The sequence below is a fragment of the Sciurus carolinensis genome, chromosome 12, assembly GCF_902686445.1.
Source record: "Sciurus carolinensis chromosome 12, mSciCar1.2, whole genome shotgun sequence".
Classification (NCBI taxonomy): domain Eukaryota; kingdom Metazoa; phylum Chordata; class Mammalia; order Rodentia; family Sciuridae; genus Sciurus; species Sciurus carolinensis.
The window spans coordinates 103,983,401-104,004,603 of record NC_062224.1 but is presented as its reverse complement, the minus strand read 5'-3'; the positions used below and the strand labels follow the sequence as shown (position 1 = coordinate 104,004,603).

The 21,203-nt window shown below is 44.9% G+C and overlaps 1 protein-coding gene across 1 annotated transcript in view; it reads left to right on the top strand.

Annotated features, from left to right (window-relative positions):
• Cacna1e (calcium voltage-gated channel subunit alpha1 E) overlaps nucleotides 1-21,203 on the top strand; it is a 453,197-nt gene that overhangs the window by 407,357 nt on the left and 24,637 nt on the right. Inside the window, 7 exon segments of the mRNA XM_047520455.1 lie at nucleotides 162-272; nucleotides 4,220-4,303; nucleotides 5,022-5,147; nucleotides 8,137-8,202; nucleotides 12,339-12,430; nucleotides 12,978-13,143; nucleotides 17,559-17,686. Coding sequence (XP_047376411.1) covers nucleotides 162-272; nucleotides 4,220-4,303; nucleotides 5,022-5,147; nucleotides 8,137-8,202; nucleotides 12,339-12,430; nucleotides 12,978-13,143; nucleotides 17,559-17,686 — 773 coding nt within the window.

The following is a 21,203-nucleotide window of genomic DNA, read 5'->3' as shown; positions in this document are numbered from 1 at the left end:
TCTGTTCGCTGTGCAGGATCCGTAATTCTCTCCAGCACTAGATGTCCATTCTCTTCCTGCACCAGTTTCCTCCGAGGCCAGGTTGAGAGAGGGCTGGCCTCAGTGCATGCGTGACCCCTCCCTCTGAGGCTGTGACTGTCTCTTCTTTCTCTCCTTGGCAGTACTACTCTGCTCCCTGTACCTATGAACTGGCCCTCAAGTACTTGAATATCGCCTTCACCATGGTGTTTTCCCTGGAATGTGTCCTAAAGATCATCGCTTTTGGCTTCCTGGTACGTCACTGAATCAATTCCAGCATTAGGCTTGTCTTCTCTTCCATTTGGAGACATTCCCAGCCTTTGTTGGAAGAGGGGTGGTTACTGCTATTCCAGAAATTGTTCACACACCTGTCCACCTAATTGTGGGCTGGTGTTGACTACTCAGTAAACTGCCTAAGAGAGAGGATGATGTGTGAGGGGCGTGGGGAGAGGGTAAAGGAAGTCACCTCCCCAGCTCCAGACCCACCTCACCATCTGCCCTGGGCCTGTCAAATTCCGTCATTGGGTTTTACTAAAACTTCAATTTATGAATAGTGATGCACAACAAAGATTTGACAATAAACCTTGAGTGAGAATTTTATGACTCGAATGGAAAAATACCTGTCCCTCATAACCTCTTATATAGCAAAAAATAGATTTACCTGTTAGTCCTCTCGGTAGCATAAAGAGTAATTTCTGCCAATGAAGATAAATGCTTATTTCTTCTGCTTACAAAGTTCAATGACCCGGTGTAGGTGTGGGGAGGGTTCTGGAATTGGGTTTGGGAGGGATGGCGATGAATTTTTCTGATAAATTTTTCTGGCACGAGATCTCCTTTTACTTCTCAACTACTAATTTTAATTGTTTGGCAAATTCTTGCATCTGCTCTCAAGTGTTAAGAAAACCTGGCCTTTGCTTCAGTGTCCTATAAACAAAATAATCCCTTCCCCGCCTGCCTCCCCATACCCCACACCCTTCAGCCTGCGCTGAGTTCAGTGGGATGCAGATAAGCCCACTTGACAGCTGCCTCACCTTATTTAGGGTGTGGGCTACCATTTCAAGTTTCTGTGTGTATATGGCTTTCCCTACAAGAAAGGAAACCTTTCTACTAGACTAGTAGCAGCTTTAACAGGGACCCTGGGCTGCGTTTGCTCATTTTCAGTGCTGATTGTGGGGTTTGCTTTTGGTCTCCTGGTTCTTTGAAAAACTATTAGTTGGATTGTTCAGGGAGGAGAGTTGAAGGAAGCCCATGGAGGGGCGTTGCACTGTGGGGTGCTTGACTCCTTTTTGAGTGTTTTAAGAATTGGGGAAATGAAAAGGTAAGAAACTACCATCAGAGATGCCGTTGTGGAACAAAAGAGCCCCAAGTAGGGTGAACTGAGAGAGAGAAGCCAGAGTCACAACAGGAAGAGTTTCTCTATGCATCTTAATGACTTGCGTACGGTATTGACAGTGTCTGTGACTTAGTCGCCAATTATTTGTCTAATTATGGTTAATGCTGAATCCATACTCACAGGCTTAATTGGAGGATTCGGCCCTGAGGCCCGCCCCCTTCCCACCCTCACCCTATGTTCTCATTCATGGTCTCGAGGCATTCACACTGTGAACGGCACCACTAGTCCTGGTAAATCTTTTATATTGATATAGTACCCTGGGTTTTCAGAATACCCCAATATACTATTTTATTAGATCTGAGTGACTCTGAAATGGATGTGGCAGATGTCATCATTATCTTTATGGCCATTATTATTACAGTTGATTTAATGGGGAAATCAAAGTTCAAAAAATTCACTATATTTTTAAAGATTACATTATAAAAGGTAGTAGAATTGGAAAGCAGAGTGGAAATAAAAAGGAAAGGGAACAAGAAAAAGAGAGAGAGAAGTGATATACCTTGTAACTGATCACTTTAAATATTTATTTTATCTTCTAAACAGCTTTATGTTAGATTGGCATTATTTTTTTCTTTTGTGGATGAGCTGGAGCCCAGTAAAGGATGAATACTTTGCTAAGGCTGGCCTGTCTGACTTCAGAGCTCACAATAATCTACTAGTCTATACAGTGGTCCCCTCTTATCTGTCAGGGACACATTTCAAAATCCCCAGTGAATGCTTGAAACCGCGAATGGTACTAGGCCCTGTGTATGTATAGCCATGCATGGCTCCAACACAGGATACATTCTGAGAAACACATCATTAGGTGACCTGAGCATGCGTGAATATCAGAGTGTACTTACAAACTAAGATGGCTACAACATTGCTAGGCAATATAATATTATGAGTGTATCTGTCATCAGTAGAAATGTCATTATGTGGCACATGGCGGTACTGTGTTATTTTCCTATTAAGCTGAGAACTTTCATCTTTTCACTTAAAGGAAATACTGTACAATGTCTCGTTGGCATATCTGGATTGCCAATATCACTACTTTGTGCTCTGGGGACATTATTAAATAAGGATTAGTGAACAAAGCACTGTAGTTGATCTGATAACTAGACAGCAACTATGTGACTGGTGGGTAACATACACAGCATGGATACGCTGGAAAAAGGGGAATGATTGGTGTCCTTGGGGTTTAGCAGGACAGTATAATATTTCATCATGCTACTTGGAATGCTGTGCAATTTAAAACTTATGAATTATTTATTTCCCGCTTAATAGTTTTGGACTATAGGTAACTGAAATAGTGGAAAGTGAAACCACAGATCTGTACTGTACTACACTCTCCTATTTTATGCTATAATATGCTCTTTATTGTAAAACATCCTCAACTAGAACCCAAAGTCTTCTGATCCTGTCTGAGCCAAGAATTAGGAAGTATACCCAGGTTGGGGCATAGAGCACTGAAAATTGAGGAATTCAGAGACCTGAGTTTGCCCCACCACTCATGACCTAAGTAACCTAATGGAAAGTACGCTTCCCAGTGAAGCTGTGTGCATCAGTTTCTCTATATGCCCAGGAGATGCACGTGCCTTTTGAATCGAAGCAGCCCGTTTCTCACCCAAAAAATGAAGTTGCAGGAGCTACTACCTTTTTGCCTTGGATACATGGACGCTTGTTAAACACAACTACGCTCTCTGCATGCTCCTTTCCTCTCTCTATTGCATCTTTCTTCACTTCTCTTGCCAACCCTTCCACTTAGTACTTTATGGATATGGGACATTTATCACCACCTACTTATAGGATCCACGAGAAGAATAAATGAGTTGAAAGAATTCCAAGGGCCTGGAACATATAGTAGGGATTTATTGATGCCAGTTGTAAGGCTGGGACAGGGGACATATCTGGAGTGCCCTGAGAATCTCTTAAGGGAGGTGCTGCCCAGGTTCAAGCATGACCTTTTTGGAGACCTAAGTTCCCTATTGTAAGTAACATGATCTAAGGCCTTTGTTCACTTGGACTAAATAGGATGGGCGCATAGCCCTCTGTCTAATTAAGGGGAGTGTTGTCTGGTGGGTGGATCTTCCAGATCCCTTCTATCTCCTCCATCTCCTTCAATCTGCTTATTTTATTACTGCTTCCTTGTTTGTTTGTTTGTTTTAACATAGACATACCTCCTCCAAAAGTGTAACAGAGCAGAAAAAGAGGGGAAGAGGAAGTCTATTCATCTTACTGTTAATGAGTTGTTAGTTTGAAAGGGCTCAATGGAGTTAGGAGATTTTTTTGGCATCTCTGTGACCTTTAGTCACTTATAATGTAGGACTTTTTTTTTTTTTTGATCGTTGAAAGTCAGAACTGGATTATTTGATACAATATTGATAATTTGAAAGTGATGGTTGTGCGATGGTTTTTAAATGGTCTCATACATATAATTATCTCCAAACTCACCAAGATGTACCCATTAAATATGTGGCACTTTGAATTTGTGAATCATACCTAAGTAGTTTAAAAATAAATAAATATTCACTAAAAAATAATTTTTTTGCACATAGGCTTTTTAGTGACAGTTTCAAAAATAAGGTCTTCAAATAGTGATGGAACTGCTTTCCAAAGGAGAAGTTCCCAAATTAGTAAAAGAGAAATGGAATTTCTGGTTAGAAATAGGAAACTGAAGCCAAAGTTAGAATGAACTTGTGCATGAATTGACAAGTTTTAATTCCAAGTGACAAAGTTACATAATGAAAGATGCCTTTCGTTTTTTTTTTTTTCCCCCTCACTTTTTCCCCTTTCTCTAATGTTCCTATGACTGAATTCACTTGGCAGAACTATTTCCGAGACACCTGGAATATCTTTGACTTCATCACTGTGATTGGCAGCATCACAGAAATCATCCTGACCGACAGCAAGGTGAATGACTCATGAGACCCTTGTCTTTAAGCTCAACCCTAGAATAGCATTAAAAAAATCCTCTTCACATTCAGTCTATTTGTAACCCAACAAACAAAATGTGTCCCCCTCTCATTAATTGCTGGGCGTTCACTCCCTCACCCTTGAGCATTAGCCAGGGAACGCAAACTGTGGAGTGGTGCAGGACCTCATGGAAAGCTTTCCTTGCTTGACTCGAACAACAGACAGCTAGTGGGGTGAGTGGAACAGAGGATGTCAGAAGAAACCTGGTATGCAGTGTTCTGCTAGAGTCTCAAAAAAGGCACAGTGTCTTTGCTCTCTACATCCTTGGACCTGAATTGGTTCCCCACATTTGCTCATTCTAAAGAAGACTTGGAAAACTCCTTGTAACTCTTTGAATACTGGAGGCATTACGAGATGTGCTCTTTTGGCTCCTCGGTGCAGACTTCAGACCACTTGGTAGAGGCTAGGGAGACCAATTTTGCCTCACATGGCTGGGAGTGATTCCCTTGCCCTTCTACCTGGGAGCAGACGGTAGGCCTGGGAAGGCTTAGAAAGATGGACTCACTGGCTGGCCCATCAGCTGCAGTTGGGGTTAACAAAGAGACTGTGTTCTATTTTATGGTCTGAATGAGAAATAAATACGCAAATACTAGTGCTTAGATTTTTCTAAATGACCATAATGTCACTAATTGCATGTTTCCTTTTGGTCCACCAGCTGGTGAACACCAGTGGCTTCAATATGAGCTTTCTGAAGCTCTTCCGTGCTGCTCGCCTCATAAAGCTTCTGCGCCAGGGCTATACCATTCGTATTTTACTTTGGACTTTTGTGCAGTCCTTTAAGGTAAGAGGCACCAGGTGTTCTCTGAGGATTGATCCAGATGGCACTGGGCACCAACATCATTCCATTTGTCCCTTTACCTCTGGGAAGGTGAAGTGAGTTAAATGGGTGTTAGTTGGAGGCGTTAATAAATATTGCACTTCTTAGTTAATAGCACAGGTTATCTAGACAGCGAATAGCTCATGTCTATTGGGTAGACTTTTACTTTAAAGAGTCACCTTGACTTTGTAATCCAGGCCTCCTCTCTCTCTGCAGAAGCTGGGTGGGTACATGCTTTATAAAGTAGCTCCTCTTCATAAAGAGGTATTTAAGTATTTTGATATTTGGTATTCCAGATTGCCCTGAGTAATCCCACCCAAGCAAAGAGCCAGCCACCTGTAATCAGATGTCCTCTGTATTTTCAGGGACTTGACAGTGATTTTATTTCACGTAATGTTTTTTCAGAGGATTCCTTGAGTGTGTCTCCTAGCAAGATGATTCATGCTCAGTTCCTCCATGTCTTCATCAGTGTCTATTTCCTCAGCCACTGAATGTGTGGTGTGCTAATGGTCACCTCTGTGTCCTACAAATAAGAATGTCTGGGCAAGTTAATACAGGGTATTCTTTTACACACACAGTCTTCTGGGGCCATAAATCAGTGTATGTATAATACAGGTAAATTACAAATCAACACCCAAGACCCACTTCAATGGCAGGAACTTCCAGTTTAAAAAAAAAAAAGTTTTTCAAACATATTTATTTTGAGCTCTAGCAAGTAACCATAAATGAGTTGTTTTTAAGGTTTTGGAGGTTATGTATTGTTCAAATGGCTTTTTCTCATGCTAAAAAAAAAAAAAAAAACCACAAAGCTTTTAACTGATGTGTTTAAAATCTGATGAAATTAAGTGATTCAAAACTGAGAGATAATTCACCAAATTGTCTTCCTTATTTTAATTATATATCTCAATTTAAAAACTAAAGAGGGCAGTCCAGTTAATTCATGGTCTGCCATCGTTTAGAAAGGGAGTTCACCCCACATCATGATTACTGGTTTACTTCTTCATCAAAGACTTCAGGGTCTGAGATGTGAGACCAATTGCAAGGATGTTGAGGCTCCTAGGTGCAACCTTGACATTTTTATCTTATCCAAGTGAGTGTTTGGAATGATAACTCCCACAGAGGCCTCATCTCAATGAAAACTATTTTTCCAAAGTCATATGACAGAGGAGAAACCTAAAACCTTTGCAAGAATCTACCATCTGAGTCTTAAGTGATGCTTTTAAAGCTGTTTTTTATTTTCAGAGGACTGTCCAACAAGCTTCAGTTGTTAGCGAGTCTCTTAAGAAATATGTGTCATCCTGTCATTTTTATCACAGTCACCAAGTCTGTGTGATATTGCACTATTGAGGTTAAAGAAAGGGATGTCAAAAATTAATGGCCACATGGTGGCTTATTCTAGTGAATGCTACAGAGAACAGGTGAACCTGCCTCCAGGTGACAGTGTTATAGATAGGCATGTTCCTTTTCTGAACAGCTCTGGGACACAGAAGCCGATTTCTTAAAAGCCAGGTTAACCAAGCTCACCTTTGCAGGTACAATGCAGAGAGCAGCACAAAACAAGCAGTGTCACCTGGACCTCCCCACCCAGCCTGCAGCATCGTCCAGCTCACCACCTGTCCCCTCCTCAGAAGTTCCTCCTGCTTCTCCCTTATTCTGTGTTGGAATTTTTGGTGTGACAAAAAAGGAGAACAGATGGAATCATTGGTCTTCTCCCTAAAGCTGGGAGTAGGGAGAGATGAACTAGGACTTGAGACTGTTGAGTGGAGAAGGTGGAACAAGGACAGGAAGTAAAGATAGAAGGCAGCAGTGCTCCAGGTGGCCAGAAACCCAGCCTCCTTCCTCTCAGCCCCAGAGGCAGTTTTCCCAGTGTCCCCTGGGAACCCCACCCCGTGGTTTCCTTAGATCTTGGGAGTCCGCACTTCACTGGAGAGGGGACTCTCCACCAGCTTCCAGCTGCATTTTAATTTTCTCCTCTATTCAAGTTGCAAATAGTCTCATGGTGCTCCTCATTTCATTAGCTCTGTTGATAAGCTCTGCTCTGCTCTAGCAGCCTGAAAGCCTTTAGCAGGTCTCCAGGGACTCCTGGTGTACACACTCAAGACAGGGTGGAGATTCACAGTAGTGCTATCTGCCAGGGAGCATAATGGATGGTAAAGAAGAGGGACTTCATGCCAGTGTGGAGATCACCCTAGAAGTGGCATCTTGTCATGGTTCCAAATTCATACTGCCTGTGACTACACCCTCCCCCAGTCACTAAGCGCAGCTCTACCCTGTATCTCCTCCACTGCTCTCCACCCTAACACTGAAATGCTGTCATCCCATAGTGGCAATAAGCATATACAATGTGGATTACATCATGTGGATTCATGGCTAACACTTAACAGGCTTTGAGGAATTTTACATGAAGTATAATGAAACATCAGGAGGTTTAAGCACTGATAAATGATGTTTCATCAGAATATGAAAGAACCTTCTAGAAATAGACCAACAAGGGAGACCCCAGTCACTGTGCTTCCAGATGATCCATTATGGGTTCCACACGGGGTATGGGAGTGGGAAGGAGAAGTACAGGGATGTGGAAGCCAAAGTTAGATGTTTGCTGTGTTGTTTGCATCACAATTGCTTAGATTATTAATCTGCATACCAGTTGAGAGGAATTCTGAGCCCAGAAAGTCTTCGGAACTCTCCTTGGAGATTGGGCTACATTTCTAGATGAGTGAATATTCTTTAAAGAAGGTCAGTTACAAGACTCCCTATGGCCAGTTGTTTACATTTCTGTTGGAGGACATGGTCATCTAAAGTATTGCACAAAACCAACAGCTTCAAGGAATAGAGTCTGAGTCCTCTGTTTAGATTAGCCCCAGGGTAAAGTTTCCTACACTGCCTGTGACTGCAGATTGTTGAGTGTGGAAGCCGCCTTTCTTTAACCATCACCCCTCTGCTTCCCTTCTAGGCCCTGCCTTATGTCTGCCTTTTGATTGCCATGCTTTTCTTCATTTATGCCATCATCGGAATGCAGGTGAGCTGATGCATCAGGGCCCTTGTGGGGGACCGCTCTTGCCTAGATGGTCTCTGACACAGCAACCTGAGTGTGCAGGATTGAGGATGCTTTGAACCACTTGCTTGTAGAGCATTTCCTGAGGCCATGGTCTATTCGGGGCCTTCATCTGAGGTTGTCAGATCATGGTGCTGACTTCATAAGCAGTTAGGTGTCTGGGGGTACAACAGAATTAAAGCAAAGATGATGCTATTATTCTTAGCCAGAGGGGTCCCCCAAGGAGACTAAGGAGGGGGTGTACCTTATAATCCATTTCTCAGGATTTCTGATATTTAGACTTCACCCAAAAGAAAGTTAGATGTTTGTTCCTCCTGTATATGGTGACACCAGATGCATCTGAGTTAAGTCTTAACTGGCTGAAATGTATGCCTTAAGGCTCACCTTTGTGAACAACTCAGAGTTCCTGGCAGCCTGTCTATCCTAGGGAGACCCAAAGGCCACATTCTGCCTGATTCCTATCTCAGAGGGCCATACAACTTGCTGGACAGTTCCTATGGTTTACCACATCCTCCCCAGTCGCAGAACCTGAGAAGCAGCTCAAATTCCCACACTGGGCATTTATACAGGTAACTAGAGGTTGCTGAGGCAGAAGAGGTATCAGCTCGTTCAAAGGCAATGGTGTCTGTGAACTACAATGTAATAGCCAGCAGCACATCCTATGGGCATGATTGGATACCCAGCCTTTTTGCTTATCTCAGAAGGGCTAGCTCTCTGGCTTGGAGAGATCATGATCAAACCCCAGCAAAGGACTTCAGCTGCCAGTCTCCCACAGCCAGGCAGTCTGGCTGCCTTCGGACTGCCAACTGCCTTCTCAGCGGTGTCTGCCACCTGGAGCTGCTGTCCTGTCTCTCAAGCTGGCTGCATCAGTAACCATTTCCAGAGTATCTCTTCTTTGTACTCCTCTCTCTTGCTGCACTTCTTTCTTTTTCTTCTAGCTCTTTTACTGTAGAGTTTGGTTTCCATAAATGTCAAGCAGCAGACAGACTTGGTTGAGAAGTAGTGAGTTCTCCTTTGCTGAGGATATTTCAGTGGAGATTTAGTGATGATGTCAGCAGTGTTCAAAATAGAATTCCTGCTGAAGCTTAAGACTGACTTGATAACTTCTATTAGGTTCCTCCAAACTCCTCAAAATTTGATCCTAGAATCACAGTATTCTTGACCAGCCAAAAGAAACTTGACTAAATCAAGTTCTGTTTATCTGTGTTCAAAATAGCTCTTACTCCTTTTTGTCTTCAAGCAGCAGTAGCTAAAGTAACACCATGTCCAATTCTGACTTGCTATGGATGATACTGATCCTGGTGATGAGTTCCTCAGTGTGCCAGACACAGTGGTAAATGAATGGACACACACATGCATACATGTATATCAAGAGAGAGAGAAAGAGAGGGAGGGAGGGAAAGAGGGAGGGGGGAAGCAAAAGAGCACAAATACTGACTAATGTATTCAGGAGTGATGTGAAAACATAGGTGAGTGTTACCTCCATTGATAGTTAGGATGGTTAAGTAGCTTACAGCTTGTTCAAGTTCTCAGTAAGCGGAAGAACTGAGACTTAAACCCAGCTCTGTCTACTCCACATCCCATGTTCTTAACTCTATATCATCTTACATCCCACCAGGCAAATAAGCACATATATTTAAGCTTTTAGTGGGGATAGAAACTATTATGAAATTGTGGTCCTTACAATAAGACTACAGTGTCATTCCCCTTAGATCCCTTTCCAAAAAAATAAGAACACTCTTTTTGTTGCCCAGAGACTTGAGTATCATTTCCACCATGACTTGCCTTTGATTGGCTGTTACCATTGCTGTTCCCTGACAGAGACCCAGCACCAGGCACAAATCTGCATTTGTTACTAGAAAGACTGAATCAGACACAGTCACCACCAAATAGGGGTCCACACAAATAGACAAAAGGGTAGGGAGAGCTTTTAGAAAGACATAAATGGCAACCAGATGTATCCATGAGAAGAACCATTATTTCAGACTTTCCAAGGCTTCTTGGAAGAAGAGACCTTTACAGAAGAATCTGAAGATGGTAGGAAGGAGTGGTGAGCTGCATGTGAGAAGGATCCCAGGGTGACAGATTGTTAGAAGTGAGGTTTTCAGCCTCAGCTCTGCCACCAACCAGCTGGGTGAACTTGATCAAGTCACTGAATCTCTCAGCTTGATTGCCCTCACCAATACAGTGGAGGAGTTGCTCGGGTCCCCTCACGTGTCCGTTCCTGTCAAGTTCTATGATTCCGAGTGTAAATGGATTTAGGGGTCTACTCATGAAATTTTCTAAAGCAACCCTTCTTTCTCTTCCAGGTCCTTTGATGTAGGAGATTTGGCTTAGTGGCACAGACCAAGTTAAAAGAAATTTTAAAGACCACCTTTATAATAAGCATATATTTTTTACTTAAAAATTATCTTAGAAAAAGTTCAAAATAGCTGTGGTTTCTTTGACTGTTGTACATATAGCATGTGCAAAACTGCAGTGTGCCTTTCAACAATTCTTGATGGGATAAATATTTGATTAAACAATTAACGATGGTTCTATGGGAACAAAGTCCTGTAAATTATGTATATTTGATGGATCAAGGATAAACCATGGATTCTGACTTTTTTTTTTTTTTGCGGTGCTGGGGATCGAACTCAGGGCCTTGTGCTTGAGAGGCAAGCACTCTACCGACTGAGCTATCTCCCCAGCCCCAAACCATGGATTCTGAACCAAGAAAATGAAAAGGAGATTTGGAGGGGACAAGAATATATGACAGTCTCCTTCTGAGTGTCCAGAACTAATTATATTTGATCACTTGGGTGGGATCTTTTAAAAATGCAGTTATTTCTCATTGAAGGCCCTCTGTTTTCTTTGCCTCTTCCCATTGTTCCTCTGCTGCCTTGCTTGCCACCTCCATTCTCCCTGAGACAAGTAGTATTTGGGTTTTGAAAAACAGCTTTGAGAACAAATTCCCAAAGCAGGTGTCAGTGGGAGTTACTTGAGCAAAATAGCTGGGGGCAGAGATTGTTCCTCAATTGCACATTCTAAAAACTGTTAGGGGAAAAATGTGTTCCATTTAGCAGACATTGGATAAACTAAAGCATGCTAAATGTAGGCTAAAAATTGTCTCAGATGACTGGAAAAAGTGACCCAGGAAGCCCTCAGTTGTACCAACACTGACTTGTGAGAATAAATCCTGTTATCCGAGACGTGGTGGAGGAAGACAGTGTGTACGCAAGCCTTCTCAGCGAAGGCTTGGGTTTGACCTTGCTCCAGGGTGCACTGCGTCTGTGGATAAAGATCTCTGGGTGGTGCCTCTTTGCACATGGATTTTCATGGTGACCACAGTCCAGCAGCAGATTAACAAACCTTCCTCTAGAACTAGATCTGGTCATAGTTTCCATTTTCCTTTTCTAAGTGTCCAGTTGTCCTGACGTTCTTCATCCCATTGTCTGAACTTTGTTTCAGCTTTTGCATAAATGGTCACTTTGGGATGGAATTTGGGTCTCTGTAGGATGCTGTGTGTATGCATATGGATATGTGTGTGTCCCGTTCTCATGGACTTAGGTTACTGAAATATCAACCTTCTGAGATTAGACCCTCTGGATAGAAATATATCTAAGGCAGACAGAGATGTCCCTCTCTGATCTAAATTGCTTGCAAATTCCAGGGCAGCATCTGCCCAAACCATAAATGTTATTTTTGGCCAGTATAAATATTACCGTCATGAACCAGAGAGAGAAAGAAAGGGTGACCTTCCCTGTTCTCCTGTTGGGGGTAAAGTCTTTGACAGACTGCTTGAGCACCGTGGTGACAGGTACCAAGGGAATAAAAAGACCAAATTAGGTGTGGGAGGAACTGCATATAGGCACAATGATCTTTCAGCTACAAAACTGTGTCCTCTACTATGCCTGGGCCTTTCTTGTATTAGTCCCCTGGGGAAGATGATTAGTCCCCCATACTGGGCTAAAAGCATAGTGTCACCAGCTCTTCTTCAGGGAGAGGCCATGAGGAAGTCGTACAAGAAGCTTCGCAACCCTGCAGGTGCATCTTATGGCATGTGCCGGACACGCAGTTCAGTGATGCTCATTGCTTTGTTATTTTTCTTTCTCCCCAAGGTATTTGGAAACATCAAATTAGATGAGGAGAGTCACATCAATCGGCACAACAACTTCCGGAGTTTCTTTGGGTCCCTCATGCTACTCTTCAGGTACCGGTTCTAGCTGTAACCCTCTTGATGGAAGGAAAGTTGGGAGCTGTTGATCCACTACCCATTTCCCTTTATCCTGCTTCTTCTGCTCCTGTCAGGATGTGTGGAAGGGGGCAGGGGACAGTGCCTTTGCCAAACTGTCCCATGATGAAATGAGGTCCATCAGTGACTCTGACTCAGTAGCTAATCTGCACATTTCAACTTGAACATGTCCTCCAGGGGCTTGGGAGGGGCAGACGAGGACAGTTTGTGGCAGGCCAACTCCATTTAAAAGCTGGTACCTTAGATGGCTGGGTTTATTTAGTCCCACTGCTGTCCCCACTGTCAGCAGAGACTCCTCAGCAGATGGAGAAGCAGTGGGTGGGGTGCAGAACCCAGGAGAGAGGCATTGGCATTTTCACATCTGCATGGAAAGTTCTAGAAGGGTCACGTGGGTCAGAAGGGAGCCCCCGGGGCCTATTGCAGGAGAAAGGATGGGTGGAATGGGAAAGAGGTCCGAGCAGGACTTGCAGACCAGCTCCTCCTAACCACGCTGTCTCTGGCTCAGGAGCGCCACAGGTGAGGCCTGGCAGGAGATTATGCTGTCCTGCCTCGGTGAGAAAGGCTGCGAGCCCGACACCACCGCCCCGTCCGGGCAGAACGAGAACGAGCGCTGCGGCACCGACCTGGCCTACGTGTACTTTGTCTCCTTCATCTTCTTCTGCTCCTTCTTGGTGAGCAACGTTGTGTTCTGGCTTGGGGTGTGGCCCGTGCCCCCTGCCCCAGCCTGTTGGGGCACAGTGCGCTCCTCTCGGAGCCTTCCTCTTCTCTCCCTGCCTTCTTCCTTCCCTCAGCCTCACGTGTGTTCTCGAGACTCCAGCCCGTGTGAAGGGACGGGTCCTCCTCCAGAGGACTCCTGGAGGTCAGGATGCTCCTCAGGCTTTGAGTGGGTATCTTCCACTGGTTGACGAGCCTTTGCCACTTCTAGGGAAGAACTGTTGTGAGCAGGGAGGAGGCACCAGCGTACTCTGGACTATGTCAACTCCATGGTGACCAGAGCAAATCTGTTCTCTATTGTACCTCAGGTATCTTATGACTAGGGCCAGGAGCATCTTGCCTCTCTTGGAGTTTCAGACTATTTGAGAAAAGGCACCTTGAAAATAGAAGGTGACAGGATTAATGAGAGCAGAGTGATGATAATGTTCAAGCTAGCAGATGTGGTTCTCTCCTGATGTGTATGGTCAGATTGGATGGCAACTGGCCAGCTTGGTGGTGTGCAAGGATGGGGCTCTCCGTGTGCTCACAAACACTGAGTAATACACGTGGAGCATACCCACTTGCGAGGTGTCAGGAGTCCTAGTGCTGCTGTCTCTCTCCTTTCTTTTGAAGAAAATGTGAATCCCAGGCATCCAGAAATCTCTACCTCGTACATCAGACAAGCAGTGGTAAACAGAGTAAATGTGTGAGGTGCTACCAGATCAATTAAAGGGCCATCGTGGAGTTTCTGGTCACTCTGACCTGCCTCAGCCCAGCTTTGTTGCTAATGCCACTGGCAGAACAAAAACTCCAAGAACAAAATAGTGTTACTGCTGAGAAGCTGTCAGTTCCATGGCCTTGCGTCAAAAGGCAAGTGAACGGCTCGTGTCCAGGCATTTCCCCTCTTCACAGCGATCACAAGGGGCAGTGGCTTCTTGGCAGCCCGCTCTCCAGTGAGTGGGAGGGGCTTGCAGGCAGACTGAAGGGCAGACCACAGGTTCATGGTACTGGGAGTGAACCAGCTGCAGCCTTGGAGAGCCCCTCTGTGGTCTTGGCTTCGTTGCTATATTAACCTTGGCCAAGACACCATACTTTTCATAGCATCTTTAAAAGGGGAGAGAAAAAATGTCCGGGTGCTGATGATATACACACAGCAAACTGATACATGTGTTTTAATACACTTCCTTCTCCCGGGTGTGAAACATCTTGCAATAGAAAAAGAACAAGGCGGCATCCTGTTTATAAATCTGGAGGCATAATGTATAAGGAAAATAACTGAAAGAAAACAGAATGATGGTATTAATTGGAGTTTTAAGTTTATTTTTTCACACCCTCAGCACGTTTTTATCAAGTGACTTGTTAACAGGCTGGCACTATGCTCGGCACTGAACTGTCATCAAGGTTTAGTTCCTTGGTTACCTACAGTCAAAGAGGAAAACCAGATTACCAGGCGGGAGTGCATTGGTAGGGGTGAAATGGAGCAGAAAGAAGGGCGTGCAGACATCCCAGTTTTATCTTATATGGTTTAAGTGTTTAATAATAAATATTTAAAAGAAACCAAAGATATAACTGGAAAATTAATTAGAGGCTATAAAGGTACTTTTAGAGTTTCGGGATAGAGTGTGCTGCATAATTCACATTAATGTTATTTTAATGAGGCTATATTCAGTACGAGATGACCTGCTTTCAAATCTCGGCTGTCCATGAGACTGACTTTGTGACCTTGGGCAAGTCACTCAGCTTCTGAGCTCAGACCACTCTACAGAGATTGCCTAATGCTCCGGCCTGATGCACAGTCAGGCATCGTACCGGGGGTCAGAACACGAATGTGGATCAAAGTACTTGTTTCCCTGAAGGGCCCATGGTAACTAAACCTGCCTCAGCAGGGTGAGTGCGAACATGAAAACACTAGGTGTGACTGCACCCAGCACACTCTTGAGGACTGTACAGATGTGAGGAAACAACAATGTGAATGTTTTTGTCAACAGTAACAATAGGTACTCTGCAAGGAGCCCAAAATAAATCTGTGCATACATGATATAATCCAGGCAGTGGCTGAATAAATTCACAATGGCTCCAACCTCAGTGACAGAAACAAAGGCCTATGTTTGGATTAAGTTTAGCTCCATGAGACAGAAATCTCCAAATAGCAGCAGCCGAACCAGGAGGGATGTTGAGTGAAGTCTGGAGGAAGCGGGATGGGCTGGTTATGGTGGCTCTACAGAACTGTTAGGACCCACTCATGCCTGCGACACCCCTCAGGAGTGTCCCTCACCCTTATGGTAAGAGAAGACAAGCAGACCTCCAGCCGTTCATTTCTGTTTGAGGTAGCAAAGGAGTGTTGGTGGAGTCTGGCTAGTTTGGAACACACTCTCTCCAAGTTGCAGAGGGGACTCCAACCATGTCCTTCCTGGAGACTTTCTCCTTATCCTGTACACCCTGTCTGCATATCTGGCACCTTCCTGCACCCAGCCATTTAACCTGGGAATCCACCTGAGAGACTCCCGTTTTCTCATCCCTGCCAGCTAGTTGGTCTCTATCAGAGGATCACAAATAACAGAAAGCACAGCTAAACCAGCCAAAGCGAAATGGGTTTTTATAGGCTTATGTCCCGGGGTAGGACAGGCTTAAGGCCTGATGTGGGGCTCAGATGACATCGCCAGGATGAGCTTTTTCTGTTCATAGGTGTCTTCCTCCACTTGTTTCTCAAACACCCCATCTTGTGGTTCCTTGATGGCTGCATTAGCAGTGCTAGACCTCATATTCTTACCTGCTAGCATTTTACCCTTTTATTGGCTTTGACTGGATCGCCAATCACTTTGGCCCAAGGAATTGGGACTCAATGACTGGGTCATAGTATGGTGCCCCATTGAATAGGCAAGAACCTATACCAGAAATATAGTCAATAGGTGCTGGGCACCCAAGAAGCAAATCACAGTGCTGTGGTCATCAAGTACTGTGGAGTCCAACTTCATTAACTCTCTAATCCTGAATTTGCTCTTTTCCTGGCCTCTGGCTTGGTTCACGAGTACTGCCAGGCCCTTCCACTGTCTCCTGCCCACCCCTGCACAGTTACCAAGGGTTCTTTCTGAATGTGCACGTCCCTCGGTCTCTCCTCTGCATACACCCCTTTCGTGGCTCTGGTCGCTTGCATAACAGCCTAGACCACAGTTCTGCAAACTACAGCCCAGGGGTCAAATCTGATTTGCCACCCATTTTTGTATGGCCCGTAAGCTAACAATGTTTTTATTTTCTTTAGAATTGGGGGAGAAACAAAACAAAAGATAAAATGCTGTTTCATGACATATTGAAATTATATGAAATTCAAATTTCAGTGTCCATAAACAAAGCCTTCTTGGAACACAGCCATGCTCGTTTGTATAACCGCTGGGTTCTACGACAGTGGAGCTGAAGAGCAAGGCCTATAATCATGCTATCAGCCAGGTCACCCCTCTGGTTTAGACTCTCCAATGTGGTGGATGAGATACTTCTGCGACTCAGTCATTGGTCCTACTACTCTGCCTTCCTTATAGACCCCTGGAGGGTCCCTGTCCCTGTTTACCTCTGCTCTCTTCCCTCATGCTATCTCCCCTACCTTAGATACTGTCTTACAGGCCTGTGTCTCTCTGGTAAGTAGGGCCTAATCTAACAGGACTCAGTTCAAGAATCTCTTTAGCCAGGAGAAATTGCCTTTGTACTCCTTTCTGTCCCCACTGTCATTTGTACGTACTTCTTTCGTGGCTCTTGCAATTTGTGACATTTTTATGTTTCCAATACATCACTGTCTCTTCTATATACTACATAAGTCTGCAAGAATATTCAAGTGATGCTGTCTAGCGAAAGCCTTCTGTGCTTCAGGCAGTGTTCTGGGCCTGGGAATGTCTCAGACAGGTGAGAGAACAAGGTCCTGGAAGCTGCTGCCCATCCAGGAAGAGCTTCCCATCCTCAAGCAGTAGGCCTCTCCCTCAGCTCTGAGGCCTCTCGCCAGTTCTCTTTTGGGGTCCTTTCTGTGGAACAAGAGGTGGAATGGGAGGCTGGAGAGGGAAGGTTGGTATCCGGCCTTGACTTTCTCTAGACTTCAAGAATGTTGAAGCTGCTGCCTCTGTTCTGCTGCCACAAGAACAATTAAATAAATTGAACAGATAATAAAAGTGACGATGGAGTATTTTGCAAATGTGAAATGACATAGAAAAATGAAAACATAATGCTCGCACGATGAATGTGCAGTATGAATAATGAAAATGTGTTGCATTCAGCAAGATCAATATGCTTTACTTGGAGCTTCAGTCTTACAAGCTTTTGAAGTCTTGTATTTGCCTCGAAGCTTCTTTTTCTGCTTCCTGAGCTCTGCTTTAGGTTGCTCCTAACTTCTCTTCTCCCCCGTGCCCTTCAGATGCTCAACCTGTTTGTGGCCGTCATCATGGACAACTTTGAGTACCTGACTCGGGATTCCTCCATCCTGGGGCCTCACCACTTGGACGAGTTTGTCCGCGTCTGGGCAGAATATGACAGAGCAGCATGGTGCGTAGGCCTCTGGGCCACCCAGAGATCCAGGGCCTCTGGAGTTCTCAGGGAAGAGGTTGGCGTCAGAACCACTCAAATGCTTGCCTATTACAGAAGGAGAGGAGGCTCCTCTTGGTGGTGGACTGGGAAGAGGGCCTGGCATTGGGCTAATCCTCAGAGGCTTACCTTGTGCTTCTGACCTGCCTTCCTTCTGTGACAAGGCTTGACTCTTTCTTTGCCAGTCTCCTCACAGTCCTCACATAGATTGTTTGGATCCATTCCCAGAGGAGCTTCCAGTAATCTTCCTTCTCTTCCTGCCAATGTTAGTGGACTCCTTTGAGTCATTAAAGGGTTCAATAAGAATTTTCTGACCCAGAGAGACATCTGGTCACCACGGTCAGTAACGTTAATCTCCCTTACCCCTCCCAGCAGATACAGTTGAAAAAAACTCTGAAATTGTATGTTGAAAACAAAACAAGTTGTTCTTCCAACTGTTCTCTTGAGCACTTGTGGGATTTTAATTATATGGAACTGAATTAAATGGCAGGAATTGGCAGAGATAACTTTTTTTTTTTTTTTAATTTCTCTCACTGTAGTGAGAAGTGATGGTAGTTCTGAGGTGATGTTACTCCTTCTGGGCTTTAGAGCAGTTAGCAAACTGCCCATGGGCTAAGTTTGGCCCACTGTTTGTTTTTGCAAATAAAGTTTTATTAGAGCACAGCTACACCATACACATACGTATTGTCTATGACTGCTTTCACACTATAAGGGAGAGTAGAGTGGTTGTGACAAATGGCCATCAAATTCAAAAACATTTAATATTAAAAAAATCATCAAAATTTTACTGTCAGATGAGTTTGCCAACCCCTGCTTCAGAGTGCAAAGGTAACCTTTTGCCCCTCATGGTTGAGGACAGGATGACATTTCTATGAACTTTTCTGACCCAGATCATCTTAGCTTCTGGGTCATAACTTACCATTCTATCCATTCTGGTCCCCCTCTGAAAATACTACAGGAGACATTGTCCTTCACAGGAATGGACCATGTTGCTTCCACCTGGAACTTCCTTCATAATCTAAGACTCATCCCCAAGTATGTCCTCCTGGGAGGTTATTGAACTTGGGTTACTGGTTTGGAGACTGAATGGGTGAATTGGAATTTCTCTTCCCCTCTAATTATTAAAGACTCAGGGCACAGATTTATCTAAATTCACTTCTGCTACAATGGCTGAGCGACAGCTTTTCCTTTCTGGGCTCACATTCCAGGATACAGCTCTCAGAAAACACAGGGCAATGTGGGGGCGGGGGGATAGAACACAGCCAGGCCTGCGTCTTTTACTTCTGCAGCCTTAGACCCATCACCAAATTGCTCTGAGCTGCCTCAACTGTCAAGCAGGGATGTCACCCACCTTCCTTGAAGGATAGTTGTGAGGATGATATTACATCACGCGTGCTACTGTTATCGTACCTGACAATATGGAAAGGCAAGTTGGAAGTAAGAAATGCCAGCTTCTGTAAAGTGTGGTTGGTCACTTACCAGAATAGAGAGAAACCACCTGCTCACAAAGGAGTTCATTGCTCATCCAGCCTCACTCGGGTGTCCTGGGCTCCCAGAAACCCCACCTTCCTGTGCTTTGTTATCTCAGGATCCAAATGCCTTGTGCATTGCACACACTCGTCCTTGGTTCCAGCTGCTGGGAAGAGACAGTGCTGTGACTAATCGTAAGGCTCAGACGTGTGAACTAAGCAAAAAGACAAGGGAGATCCTCTTCTGTTTTGAAAGTCACAGAGTACCTTGCTTTGGTGTTTCCTTGGCTTTCTCTATGAAATGGGACGGGAGCAGCAAAAGTCAGTGAACCAACGTCTTCAAAAGGTAAGACCAGTACAGGTGGCAAAGGACATCAGCCTGTTCTACTAGCAACCCACCAACTTCCCAACTCACTAAGAAGCCAAATAAAAGACCACATGGTCAAATTACCTCCCCTCAAGAGGTGAGCCACATGAAGGAACTGATGAACCGCTCTCTGGAAGAATAGGAGGGTTGGACACCCAAATCAAGAAGACACAATGAAGCCAGGACACAGAGCTCATCTCAACATGGCTGCCTGTATGGACTGGACGTTCAGAGGTGGAGCTACCATATTTATAGTCTCCAGTGGGACCCTGGTCAGTTCCAGGTTATGTCCAGAACTGCAGATCCCAGGCCATATCTTTCTTGTTCTGGCTCCTGAGAGGGAAGATGCTTTAGCCACTGAAAATTAGGCAGGTGTTAATTCTGTCCCTTCCACAGGAAATCAGAAGTTTCACAGAAGAAGGACTTGGTAAGAGAAGTCACCTTGTTCCTGGAATTCTGACTGGATTCAGTCTGGATTCTGAGTGGCGGGAATGGAGCTGGGGAAAGAGTATCCAGGGCTTCCTCCCAGGGAGCTTTCAGAATGTGGATCCCAGAAGACTCTCACCAAGTAGAGAAGAGTTTGCCCAGGCTGAACTCGGGAAAAATCTGTTTCAAAGGGAATCTGTCGCAAAGAGAATCAAGGTTCTTTGCAAATTCTCTCATGCCAACTGTGCTCCTTGCTAATTAGCCTAATGAGGAATTTGCAGAAAGACGCTGACTTCCCACTGCCCCTGATAGGCGGGGTCAGAGTAACTGACTATAATCTGCATTTTCTGAAAAGCAAACAGTTCTGCATTCCGCTTGGCAGTGGCCTGGCCTCCGCTCCGGATGGCAGGCAGAGGCTCCCTGGCAGACGTTGTTCTTAGAAGCCTAGCTAGAGGCAGGGCTGTGACTGCACCTGGCCAGGTGGGGGCCAGATAGGTATCTCAGGGTGCTCTTGGGCCTTTCTGGCAGTGGATGAACTCTGATTTCCTGAGGCAATTGGGGCTTTACCATTTGGCAAGGTGATGGTTCTCTGGTGCTACTGTTCTCTGGTCTGGCTTTGCCTGGCCCAAGAAAAGAAGCTGCACTCACTTCTTCTAGCCAGCCCCGTCAGGGCAAGGCTGCCATTTCTTTTCCACCCTTCTCTGAGTATCCTATTAACCCACCTGTGCTTCCTTTACAGCGGCAGGATCCCGTATAAGGATATGTACAAATTAGTGCGGGTGATCTCGCCGCCTCTGGGCCTGGGAGAGAACTGCCCCTACAGGGTGGCTTGCAAGGTTTGCTCCCAGTCCCCAGCCATGACCTGTGGTGGGATGCAACATCTAACCCCTCCTCTCCGTCCTCTGCTCCACCACCACCGCGCCACATGAGAGAACCTTCATGTTGCTTTCCTTTGAGTTTAAAGAGGTCCCAACCCTCCCAGAACCAGCAGCTGTTACATAGGAAGAAGGGCACACTTGGCGGGGAAGGCAGAAATGAGTTCAAGACTTAGTGTGAGGGTCAATTTGATATCTCATTTTTCTTCTCATGCACACACACAATCTGCTCTACCTTATTTTGCATTTAACCACAGGCGCCTCCCCCTCCCTCAGCAAATGCAGAAATCTTTTTAATCTAGCAAGGAGTTTTATCACTGGAGACAGAGAAGCCTTGTTTT